This window comes from Acomys minous (genome assembly GCF_964271855.1).
Source record: "Acomys minous genome assembly, chromosome: 11".
NCBI classification, from domain to species: domain Eukaryota; kingdom Metazoa; phylum Chordata; class Mammalia; order Rodentia; family Muridae; genus Acomys; species Acomys minous.
In genome coordinates this window covers 4898421-4910627 of record NC_140492.1, presented here as the reverse complement: position 1 = coordinate 4910627, position 12207 = coordinate 4898421, and the positions used below count along the sequence as shown (strand labels likewise).

Here is a 12207-nt window from a genome sequence, read left to right as displayed (position 1 = left end):
CGTCACCTACAGCACAGGTGTGACCAGGCCTTGAGGCTGCACCCCACTTCCCTACAGCGTCATCTACAGCACAGGTGTGACCAGGCCTTGAGGCTGCACCCCACTTCCCTACAGCGTCGTCTACAGCACAGGTGTGACCAGGCCTTGAGGCTGCACCCCACCTCCCTACAGTGTCACCTACAGCACAGGTGTGACCAGGCCTTGAGGCTGCACCCCACTTCCCTACAGTGTCATCTACAGCACAGGTGTGACCAGGCCTTGAGGCTGCACCCCACTTCCCTACAGCGTCACCTACAGCACAGGTGTGACCAGGTCTTGAGGCTGCACCCCACTTCCCTACAGCGTCACCTACAGCACAGGTGTGACCAGGCCTTGAGGCTGCACCCCACTTCCCTACAGCGTCGTCTACAGCACAGGTGTGACCAGGCCTTGAGGCTGCACCCCACTTCCCTACACTGTCACCTACAGCACAGGTGTGACCAGGCCTTGAGGCTGCACCCCACCTCCCTACAGTGTCACCTACAGCACAGGTGTGACCAGGCCTTGAGGCTGCACCCCACTTCCCTACAGTGTCATCTACAGCACAGGTGTGACCAGGCCTTGAGGCTGCACCCCACTTCCCTACACTGTCACCTACAGCACAGGTGTGACCAGGCCTTGAGGCTGCACCCCACCTCCCTACAGTGTCACCTACAGCACAGGTGTGACCAGGCCTTGAGGCTGCACCCCACTTCCCTACAGTGTCACCTACAGCACAGGTGTGACCAGGCCTTGAGGCTGCACCCCACCTCCCTACAGTGTCATCTACAGCACAGGTGTGACCAGACCTTGAGGCTGCACCCCACTTCCCTACAGTGTCACCTACAGCACAGGTGTGACCAGGCCTTGAGGCTGCACCCCACCTCCCTACAGTGTCATCTACAGCACAGGTGTGACCAGGCCTTGAGGCTGCACCCCACTTCCCTACAGTGTCATCTACAGCACAGGTGTGACCAGGCCTTGAGGCTGCACCCCACTTCCCTACAGTGTCGTCTACAGCACAGGTGTGACCAGGCCTTGAGGCTGCACCCCACTTCCCTACAGCGTCGTCTACAGCACAGGTGTGACCAGGCCTTGAGGCTGCACCCCACTTCCCTACAGTGTCATCTACAGCACAGGTGTGACCAGAAGGAAAAGAACTCAGCATGACAAGCACAGTCCCTCGACTCACTAACTCACAGTGTGCATCATTGTGGACACTGGACTTTGGGAGTCCACCTCTCGTCAAGTGTCCTCTTCAAACTTTATTCTACCTCGGTGAGGTCTCTAATGTACGTTAGAAATTTTCATCTCTTTCGTGAAGTTATTTCCTTGAATGGATTTTTTTTTTTTTAAAGAGTTGCTCAGGGAAAGGTCATTTCTTCCCTAAGGTGTCCCGACCCTAAAGGAAACAGAAACGCCAAGTAATCCGAAAGATTTACTGTTCACTTACTTACTTATTTCTGAGGCTGGGTCTCTCTATGTAGCTAGCCCTGGCTGGCCTGAAACTCACTATGTGAACCAGGCTGGTCTTGAACTCCAAGATTCGCCTGCCTCTGCCTCCATAAAGGTGCACACCACCAAATGTAGCCTTGAAACTTACTGATTTTTCCACTACAAACACTACCATTCCCCACAGAAAGGCCGGGCTGAACTAAGAATGTTCTCGGGTCCTCAGAGGTCACGGGCTGTGATGTTCACCTTGGGCCACATTCTTCTCAGGCCTGCCAGCTCTGGAGAACATTCTTGCAGTGGCTCTTCACATCCTCACACAAAGCCAGAGTTTCTTGTGAATGAGCCAAGGGTAACACTTCTTCATTCCACAGCTCTGTGCTTGGAATTCCTTAGGGGTGTTAGCATTCTCCCAAAGGAAAAGCACAAATATTAGGTCACGCGTGAGGTCCGTGGCCACAGGGAAGTTGTGAAGGACTTGCCACTCACAATTACAAGCTCCTTGTCTTTGCCCAGGAGTGAGATCAGCAGCAAAGTCTGCACCTGAGCCAACTGCAGGCTGCCTGGAGAAGCCTTCCTTCTGCTCAGCGCTGAGCCCAAGGGCTGCAAGGTATCCTGAAACAGGAGCAGCTGGACGGGCTAGTAACCATATAGCCAGATCTGCTTTTCCAATACTGCTGCGTCTCATTTAAATATTCCAGCATCTTCGCACTGTCCGTGTTAAGTTAGCACACCAGGGAGGTCCAGCACTTTTAACTGTCAGGTCTAATAGGCAGGTCTAAAAGCTGCCTCAGCTAAAGGCCTGCACACGACAAACAGCTGAAGCGTTCTTTCCCACTTCAGTTAAAATCTTCGCACAATGACCAAAGAACCTCATTAGTTTGTCATTAATTCTTGGAAGGCCACGTTCCATGAAGGAGAAGAACAGGCAAGGCACAGAGGCAGCTGAGGAGAGGGGAAAGCATCGTGCCTGGCGAAGCTCGGCGCGCCGAGAAAAACAAGACAGGAACCGCCCACGCCTGTGACGCGGCTCCTGCCCTGACTCCCCTGCGTGATGTGTTTCCCTCATTCCTCCACAAGACGATTTTGGTTAGTGCTTCTCACAACAGAAAAAAGACTTGAACCGACGCATTATAGTGTATATCAAACTACACATTAAAGGTCTGTACATCTCACTGCATACAGCATATCTCTCTATTTTTCAAAAAGTTTCATAAGAAACACACATTTCAAAGTGCATGTGGCCATGTGCCATGGCATACAACAGCACTCCAACAGTGGAAGCAGGGAAATTTAGAGTTTGAGGCTAGCCTTAGTTACTTATTGAACTCCAGGCCAGCCTGGGCTATGTACAAAAAAATTTTTTTCTTAAAAAGTAGAAAGGATGAGAGAAAAGGGAAAAGCTAGCATCAGTGTCCACTTCGTGGTGTAAGCGCAGCCGACCCATAACCCGGTTGTTATGTGCTGGCTGTGGTTCTCCTCCATGCGATGCCTGGAGGAACATCAGTTATGACAGCCATGAAGAGAAGAAACACTCAAGGCAAAGCGCTTGCCCCACAAGCCTGGGTTGACCTCAGCCCCAGAGCCCAGGTGAAGGTGGAAGGAAGGAACCGACTCCAGGGAGCTGTCCCCTGACCACACGCGTGCAGTGGCACATGCTCCCACACACATGCACATTACAAAAAAACACACTGAGTTTTCATTCAAAAAAAATGTATTAAGTAGCCGGACAAGGTAGTACATACCTTTAATCCCAGCACTTGGGAGGTAGAAGCAGGCAGATATCTGTGAGTTCAAGACCAGCCTAGCATACAGGACATCCAGGGCTATTACACAGAGAAACCCAGTATGTACATGTGTGTGTGTGTGTGTGTGTGTGTGTGTGTGTGTGTGTATGTATGTACATATATGTATATATATTATGAATATATGTATATATTTTTAAATAATAAAAAGCAGGAATACTGCACACTAACTAGTGTGACTCTACTTACCAATACTGAACTAAACACGTTTGTAAAAGTTACAAAAACAAAAAAGGGTTTGAGAAATTACAGAACAGAAATTCATATTCTTTTGGCTAAACAGGACTAAGTTTTAACAAATTAAGTTAGAGGATTTAAAAAGAAACGCAGGGGCTGGCCTGTGGCTCTGTGGTGGGATGTGTGCTTAGCTTGGGTAAGACTTGGGTACAAACAGCAGCACAAAAAAAAAGTTTTAATACATAAATGTGTTTGATTTTAAAATAAAGAAATCAATTTGTAACTTCTGAGGAAGCTGTATTCTGGATAACACCTCAAAACAGCACAGAAAAAAACAAACAAGCAAACAAGAAAGGGACCATGGATGCCCTGCATCACCAGCATCGTTTTCCAGGCTCCAAGGCCTCCTCCCAACGTGTCACAGCACAGATCCGGCCACCATCACTGACACAATCTAAGCTCTCACAGTGTGGCGGCCCCGTCCTCCTCTTAGAGTTCCACTCACTGGGCCCAGGGCCAGGGAGAAGACAGCACGCCTCATGCCTGTGCAGACCCTGGGGCGGGACCACAGGGTGACAAGGAGCTGGAAGTACACAGGCTTGTCAATGCCAATGCTGGGTCAGCAGCAGGAGTTCCATGTCTGTTACACAGCAAACTCAAGCTCCCTTGCATGACCCTAACGAAAGCACAGCCATTTGGTACATAAGAGCAATGGCCACAGTGGCGAGGCTCTCGCGCCTCCTCGCGGGCGGAAGACAAGGACTCACCTGCAGTGGCGTCTTGCTCATCAGCCCTCTTCCTGTTCCTAGAAAAACCAAAACAAGGGAGGATGAATCCTACTGTCCCTTGGAGATCTTGGCGACCCCTTACAGACCCGACCCTGCAGGTGGGGTCCCTCAGCCTTCCCTCCAGGGAAGATGGGACAGAAAGCTACTCTGGAAAAAATGACCTGGCCCTTCAATGGCAAAGCTGGGCCAAGAGCTAAGGACCAGATGCAGGGACAATGCTGGCAATGTTGCCCCAGTGAGCAGTGAAGAACTCTATGTGCCACGGCCTGAGAAAGGAACTCGCTGCCCATTCTTCAACACAGAGAAACAGAAAGTTAAATAAACTGTCCTTGGCCAACAGTGCAGTTCGCTCACTAAACCAGCAGAGGCCTTGACAGAACATGGGCCTGCGCGTGCTGTCAGAATCCAAGCAGCATGTCAAGTCTGAGCATGAGCAAGGGGAAGCCAGAAGGGGAGACTCTTCGTGTTGTCTTATAATAGGAACTAGCACAAAATACTCTGCTAAAACTACTTTACATAAAAGCCCAGCAACCATCTGCTCAACACTAACTCACCCTGATCTTGTGACTCTGTGGGTCACTGTGTAACCCTTCCATTTTACCTTTAAACCCTCTGCCCCCCCTGAACGCATCCGTAGTTCATTCTGGCAAAACATTCAGCCCCTATAGCACCCTGAGGTCACTGGCAGCTCAGTCACCGTTGGAACTGACCCACATGGAGTACCCTCACGTGCATCACCTCAGTCAGCCAGAGACACATGCACACGGGAAATCATTTGCCTGGGGAGATATAAGAAGTTAATTTACTCCAAATTAAGCTACCTAGTGGCCAGAGGGAAAAGCCAGCAGTATATGCTTTTAGCACTAAGATTAGACACAGCAGGCCACGTGGTGTCCACAGCGTGCCCTGCTGTGACCAAGTCCTTTTGAAAAGCATCTTGGTGAGTTCTGCAGTTACTCTTGTCTGCAGGCGCATGTCCATAGCGCACTGCCCAGCTTCCGCAAGAAGCTCTCAGATTCCAGACAATGCTAACCTGCCTCAGCTAGGACCGTGCAAGTACATAGAGAAACACATCCGAACTGCCTAAGGGACAGTGTTTGCTGAGGCCCCCACCAAGGGTCCTGGAGCCACACCATGCTACACAACAAGCACCCCCTCACCCTCAGAAAACTGCTTTCTCACTGGGCCTGAGACAACCGCATCCTCATGCATGCTTCCCCAAGTCCTGACAGACCCCAGGGCATGTAGGGGAGCGCTGTGCTGTGCGTTTGAGGACTCAAGCCAAGCTCTTTCCTTCAGGCTGAGGTTCTAGAAACACCCAAACGCCTGCCTACCGGACAGTGTCAGGCTTGATTCATTTCAAGGCTGACCACTCTGCACTGACTAGCCAATAAGGAAGCTCAGCCTGGAGAGAAGCACTCTCCTCCCAGCAGTCCCTGCAGTCTCTGTCTACACGTGGGAACCACAGAGTGTCCCCTTCCACACTAACACGTGCACGGATGTTGCTACTGTCCCGGTGTTGCTTATGCCTTTTCTAGGTGAGACTTTTATAGCAGATGCCTTGGCATCCTGGCTCCTACACTTTCTTCTTTAGAGATGTTCCCTGAGGCACAGATGCAGATGCTATGGTGTACACGTATCCTTTGGGGCTAGGTCCCGTGACCTGTTCATCTCTGCATTGTGTCCAGCTGTGGATTCCTGTGATGGGGTGTGAGGTAGCTAGTGTTAGAATTCTGCTTTAGTCTGCCTACCTGTGATGTCACTGCCTACCTGCCATGGGGGTGGGGCCCTGCCCAGTATATAAAAAGACAGACCTACCTCGCCCCCTCTCTTATCCCTTACTCCCTTTCTCTCTACCTTTCTCTCTTCCTCTGTCTCTGTCTCTCTCTGGGGTACCCCTCCCCCCTTTCCTTCTCTCCCCATGCTCATGTAATAAACCTCATATAATACGATATCTGTTGCCTGGCATCTTATTATTTTATGATCTTCTTGTCTTTTAAATCATGACAGCTGGGCTCTGCTGATGAGAAGGGTGCGCACTGTTTGTCTTTCTGGGTCTGGGTTACCTCACGCAAGACGATCTTTTCTAGGTTCATCCATTTACTTGAAAACTGCACAATCTCATTCTTCTTTACAGCTGACTAGAACTGCATCATGTACGTAACCACATGTCCATTACCCACTCATCCTTGGCTTGTTTCCACGGCCTGGCTGCTGTGAATGGAGCAGCAGTGAGCACGGCTGAGTCCTTGGGACGTATGCCAAGGAGCGGCTACAGCTCAGTCCTACGGCACATCCCTGTTTAGCTTTCTCAGAGGCTCCGTGAGCCCGCACGCCCACCCGCAGCAGAGGAGGGACCGTGCTTCTCCATATGCTCACCAGCACTTGTTGCACAGATTCTGTTGGCATTGGCCGTTCTGACCGGCATGAGATAATGTCGCAAAGTTGTTTTAAACTTGCTTTTCTGAAAGTGCTAAGAAAGATGGATGCTTTTTTTTTTTTTAATAGAACCTTGGGTTCGGGTCACTGGTCCTGTCAGCTGCAAGGCTCCCTAAAGGTGAGTCGGGTGATGATGCCCTCCCACCGCTCTTCGTCTCAAGGGCTGCCCTCATCATTTTTCATTACTTATTTACTTATTTATATTTTTGAGACAAGGTCTCCTTATATAGCCCTGACCTGCCTGGAACTCAGCCTGTCACCACGCCCACCTCTGCCTCCTGAGTGCTGGCATCAAAGGCGTACACCGTCATGCCTGGCCCCGTGGCTTCACCTGTTTCTATCATTCTCCTTCTTCAAATGTATTTCCCCACTTGTCATTTCTGTCCACACCACTGTTCTCTGGACAATAAGGTAAAGTACAAATGGTGACATCCACACACAGGAGCCCAATACAGAGCAAGACATGTGTTTCTGTGAGCATCACCTCCGCCCTCCACAAGACTCTCACCTGGAAAATGTGCAGGTGCCAAGCCCGTGTCTTCAAACTTCCTTTCTTTCAGCCATTTCTTTAGCTCTATAAATTCAGATCTGTAGCTCTCATTCACTATCAGGAGAGAAGAGAAATACCACAACTGACACCACTGTATCAGCTGCCAGCCCAGCATTCCAAAGGTGTAAATCTGATGATCATAAAAGGAATAAAGCTCTCTGAAAATGAAAATGATACATGCTAAGCAGAAAAGCCGTTCGCTAAATGATTATTTGAACGCATGCACAGAACATGCACAGAAACATCTGATAAAATCTAATATCAATGTGGTAAAAATTATCAGTAAATGAAGACAGAAGGGAACTTCCATACCCAGAAAAATAACACGGAACAAAAAAGCAAGGGTGGGGCTGAGCAGGGGGGAACAGGTGGGGAGGGGCGAGGCGGGACAGGGTTGGGGAGGGGAGGGGCTACAGCTCAGGAGCAGAATGTCTGTGGTGCTAGGTTCCAATCCCAGCCCTGCCACACATCTGCCACATTAACTATGAAAAGCTAAGCGGCCTCCTCCTAAGATCGGAGCAGGGTAAGGTATACTGGCTATTTAACCAGTGTACTTGGGGAAATAAATAAAGAACATACAATTGGGAAAAAACAAAATTATTTTGAGAACACATAAGCACAATCATGGAATATCTAAGAATATCAAAACAGCTACCAAAACAACAAATGAGCTTAGCAGAGTTGTAAGATACAAATCAATCCATGAAAATTAACTGTACTTCTATGGGCCAGTAATAACCACAAATTCAAATCCCCAAAATGCTATCCAAATAGGAAATTCTTAATAGATATGTATGTATAGTCTCAATATATACATATGTACAGGTATATGATGTGTATACACACATCAAAAGCTATAAAATACTGCTGAGAACAGTAAAGATACACAGTAAACACGGCTTTCGGACTTTATGCTTCTTTTAGTTATATGCTGAAGCTCTCATGATATTTAGAAGCAGACCCTGAAGAGAATGACCAGGGTAAAAGCCCTAGGGTGGCCCTGCATGATGGGACTGGTGGCCTTAGCAGGAGGTGGAGGATGTATCTCACTGGTACAGCATGCACTTTCTATACATGCGGCCATAGATTTGATTGTCTGTGCCCCTTTCCGAAAGTGGGAAGAACACAGATGTCCTCACCGCGTGAGGACACGTGAGAACCAAGCTGGCCACAAGGCGGGCAGATAGCCCTTTCCAGGAACCGAGTTATCCAGAACCTTGGTGTTAGATTTCCCAGCCTCTACACGCTAGTGTGCTGAAGCTAGCCAGTGCATGTCATGCAGTGATGGTGACCCAAGCTCGGCCTGAGAAAAAAACAGATCAAAGCCAGATGAACTTGGTTGGCATGGTGGCACACACCTTGGTCCCCAGCACTTGGGAGACAGGAGGACCAGGAGTTCAAGACCAGCGTCAGCTACTAGTAAGTTCAGGACTTGGGCTATGGTGAGACCCTGATTCAAAACAATAAAGAACGGGGAATACTTGAAACTATCAATATAGTAATAATTGGGTGTATGTGTGTATCTATTTGGCAAGCTAGGCATGGTGGCCCACACCTTTAATGCCAGTACTCAGGTGCCAGAGGCAGGCAAAGGTCTGTGAGTTTGAGGCTAGCTTCGTGGAGATAATGAGTTGAATCCCAGCCAGGGTTACACATTGACACCCTGTCTCCAGAAATATGAAAATATATAGTGATGGGGCTGGAGAGATAGCTCGGTGGTTGAAAGCACTGACTGCTCTTCCTGGGTTCAATTCCCAGCAACCACAGAGCAGCTCACATATCTGTAACTCTAGTTTCAGGAGACCCAACACCCTCACACAGACACTCATGCAGGCAAAACACCAATGTACAGTAAAACATATATATATATATATATATATATATATATATATATATATGAATGAGGAATTAAAATACCAATTTAACATAAAAAGAAACACAAAAGAATAAAAAGCAGGCATTAGACATAGAGAAAAAAAAAACCAGCAGATGGAAGAAAACCATCAAAAGGCAGCATCCACCATGCTGGTTAAAGTGTATCAAGCCATCAGTCCGACACACTTTACATTCAGAGAGAGAGACCAGAGCAAAGGGACCGACAAACAGAAGCAGAAACCCAGGGAAGAGCCGCAGAGAAAGAGCAGAAACAATGAGTAATCCCCTCAGAGTGTAGGGACGCCATTAATAAGTGCTCCTTGGGGTTAGAGAAATGGCTCAGGGATTAAGAACACTGTTCTTGCAAAGGTCCTGAGTTCAATTCCCAGCAACCACATAATGGCTCCCAACCATCTATAATGAGATTTAGTGCCCTCTTCTGGCCTGCAGGTATATACGCAGGCAAAGTATTATATAATAAATTTTTTAAAAAGAAGTCCTCCTTCTGAACACTTTGAACAGTGTTCTGAGGGGCACTGCCCTCGCACCCAGGGACAGCAGTCTCACCTCCTCTTGAGTCGGAGCTGCGCCTCCGTCTTCGAAGTCTCCCCGTCCTCCCTCTTCGTTTCTGCATATTAAAACCTTCTGCTTCATGTGGGGCCTCTGCGTCCTGCTTAACCTAAAATGAGCAGAGTCTCAAACTTACTTTCTGGCTGGATGAGAATCAAAGACCTCGGTACCTTTAGGTAAACAAATACATATTTCAGTGAATGTTTTCATTCTTTAAGAAAAAAAATCCTTTTTTTTTTCTTTTTTAAACATGCCATTTTTTAAAAAAGATTTATTTCTTTCTTTACTTACTTATTATGTATACTTATTCTGCACACCAGCAGAGGGCACCAGATCTCACTATAGATGGTTGTGAGCCCCCATGTAGTTGCTGGGAATTGAACTCAGGACCTTGGGAAGAGCAGCCAGTGCTTTTAACCTCTGAACCATCTCTCCAGCCCCAAAATTCCTTTTCTTAAAAGCTTTGTACACCCATGTGTTATTACCAATCCCTGAATCGGGATCACTTCAGTAACAAATTCCCATTCTGGGTGCCCTCTAAAACACTGGTTCTCAGCCAGGCGCAGTGGCGCTCACCTGTAATCCCAGCACTTGGGGGGCAGAGGCAGGAGGATCTCTGTGAGTTCCAGGCCAGCCTGGTCTACAGAGTGAGTCCAGGACAGCCAAGGCTACAGAGAGAGAGACCCTGTCTCGAAAAATCAAAACAGAAAAACGAAAAAGAAAGACAGAAATCCAGAGCAGAAGCAACCCGCCAGCTAAGCCGCCCGTGCAGTGTTAACCATCTAGTCCAGTGAACTCCCGGGCCTGCCAGCATTCGCGCGGGCCATGTCTTCCGGTCGCGACTTCCGGTCGCGCCGGAAACCGGGTCGGGATCCGCAGAATGGGTAAAGCCCTACGGAATCCCGCTCCCGTTACCTCGGCAACGCCAGGCCAGCCCGGAAGTCCTCCTGCGTACCTCGGGAACCGCGGCGAGCACGGCGAGCACGGCGAGCACGGCGAGCAGACGCAGACGGCTCCCCACGCTGCGGAGAAGGCGGCGGCGCGCATGCGCAGTTCCCAGGCCTGCACAGGGCCTCCACCTGGAGCCAGCGCTGCCTCCCACCGACCCCACCTCCACCCCTCGCTACCCCGCGCTCCAGAGCCAAAAGGGCAGTCTTTCCCCACCGTGTCCTTTCTTTCTCCAGGCTGGCTTACCTGGTCCCCACCTGGCCCTGCCCTCCAGTTCTGGCCATGCAAGTCGTGATGGAGCACAGGAGTCACTCAAAGACCAGAGGTCAAGAGAAGGCACTTTACGTGCTTTAAGCTAAGGATGAAGGGAGAAAGGGCAGATGAGGAAGTTAGCTGTTTTTTGACACTGTCTGTTGTCTCTTTTTGCAACCACTGAGTGACTGGAGTAGGTGTCATCTGCCTTTTTTTTCCCCCTGCAATCTCCGAATAGCTAAGTTTGAATTCACTGTCTGGCTAATTCCTGCTGGTAGGGGCGTCGTTTTGCAGAGTTTTTGGTCTGGGATGACTCTAAAAGAAGTGCTGTTTTTACTTTGATTGTGTGATGGACCAAGTGATATCAGTGAAATGAGCCAAGAGAAATTTCCTTTAAAAAAAAAAAAAAAGAAGCCGGGCGTGATGGTGCAGGCCTTGAATTCCAGCACTGAGGAGGAGGCAGAGGCAGCTGGTCTCTGTGAGTTCGAGGCCAGCCTGGTCTACAGAGCAAGTCCAAAACAGCCAGCTCTACAGAGAAACCTTGTCTCTGGGGGGAAAAAAAAGTAATTAAAAAGTTAATTAATTTTATTAATTGATTTAAAAATGTAAGGGTAGGGAGGATAATGAGAATGAGGAAGGGTTGAGTACTGGGAGGAGCCAAGATGGACGCGACCCAGGCACTCATCCTGAAGATGACACTATGGTTGGACTTTTAGTCCCTGGTCCCTAAGCCACTGGGCCCCCGTATATGAGCCACTTTTGATCTGCTGGTGTAAAATCAGCCTTTGTTCCTGGAGGAGAACGTAGGTCTCTCTGTGGGACGCAGTAAGGAGCCAGCCCCACCCTGGTGGCGAAGAGTCAGGGCCATCCTGAACGGCTTGAATCAGACCTGAAATGTCTTTAATAAACTGAGGCTGTTTCTAATGCGAGGTCCAAATAATAAGCCTAGAATGGTGGGGGAGCCTAGCTTGGTTCCCAGAAGTGCTGAGCAGGAAGGGGCCGGGATTAGCTTCTCAATGGACCTAATCATCATCCTTGGTGCTCTGCTGCAGCTTTGCTGGGTTTTTTGGTTTATTTGTTGTTTGTTTTTTTTTAAACAGCAGCACCTTCAGCACCTTCAAGGTTCCTTGTCCACCATGAACTATCACTGAGTGGCCCGTGCACTGAAATAACTCAGTGTACATCCGGTCCACGCCAGCATCAGAAGAGTGTGCCTAGTGCTGTGGAAAGTGCAGACCAAATAGTCTGGGATAAAAAGAGAAACTCACCGACTGCTAAATTATCCAGAATGAGAAACCAGTTGTCAGAGATCATGCAGGGTATGGTTTCACCT

General features: G+C 48.9%; 1 protein-coding gene across 6 annotated transcripts in view; it reads right to left on the bottom strand.

Annotated features, from left to right (window-relative positions):
- Positions 1-11454, bottom strand: part of SETD4 (SET domain containing 4) — a 58593-nt gene extending 47139 nt beyond the window's left edge. The window contains exons 1-4 of one of the 6 annotated variants that reach the window (XM_084801830.1): positions 10251-11454; positions 9672-9844; positions 7188-7283; positions 4220-4257 (exon numbers count right to left, since the gene is read on the bottom strand). In XM_084801830.1, coding sequence (XP_084657956.1) covers positions 4220-4257; positions 7188-7283; positions 9672-9738 — 201 coding nt within the window. In that variant the 5' untranslated portion in view covers positions 9739-9844; positions 10251-11454. Of the gene's footprint in view, positions 1-4219; positions 4258-7187; positions 7284-9671; positions 9845-9965; positions 10212-10250 lie in introns of those variants that run through there. The other 5 variants (XM_084801832.1, XM_084801831.1, XM_084801829.1 and 2 more) reach the window with 5 other exon arrangements.
- Between the last annotated feature and the right edge of the window lie 753 nt (positions 11455-12207).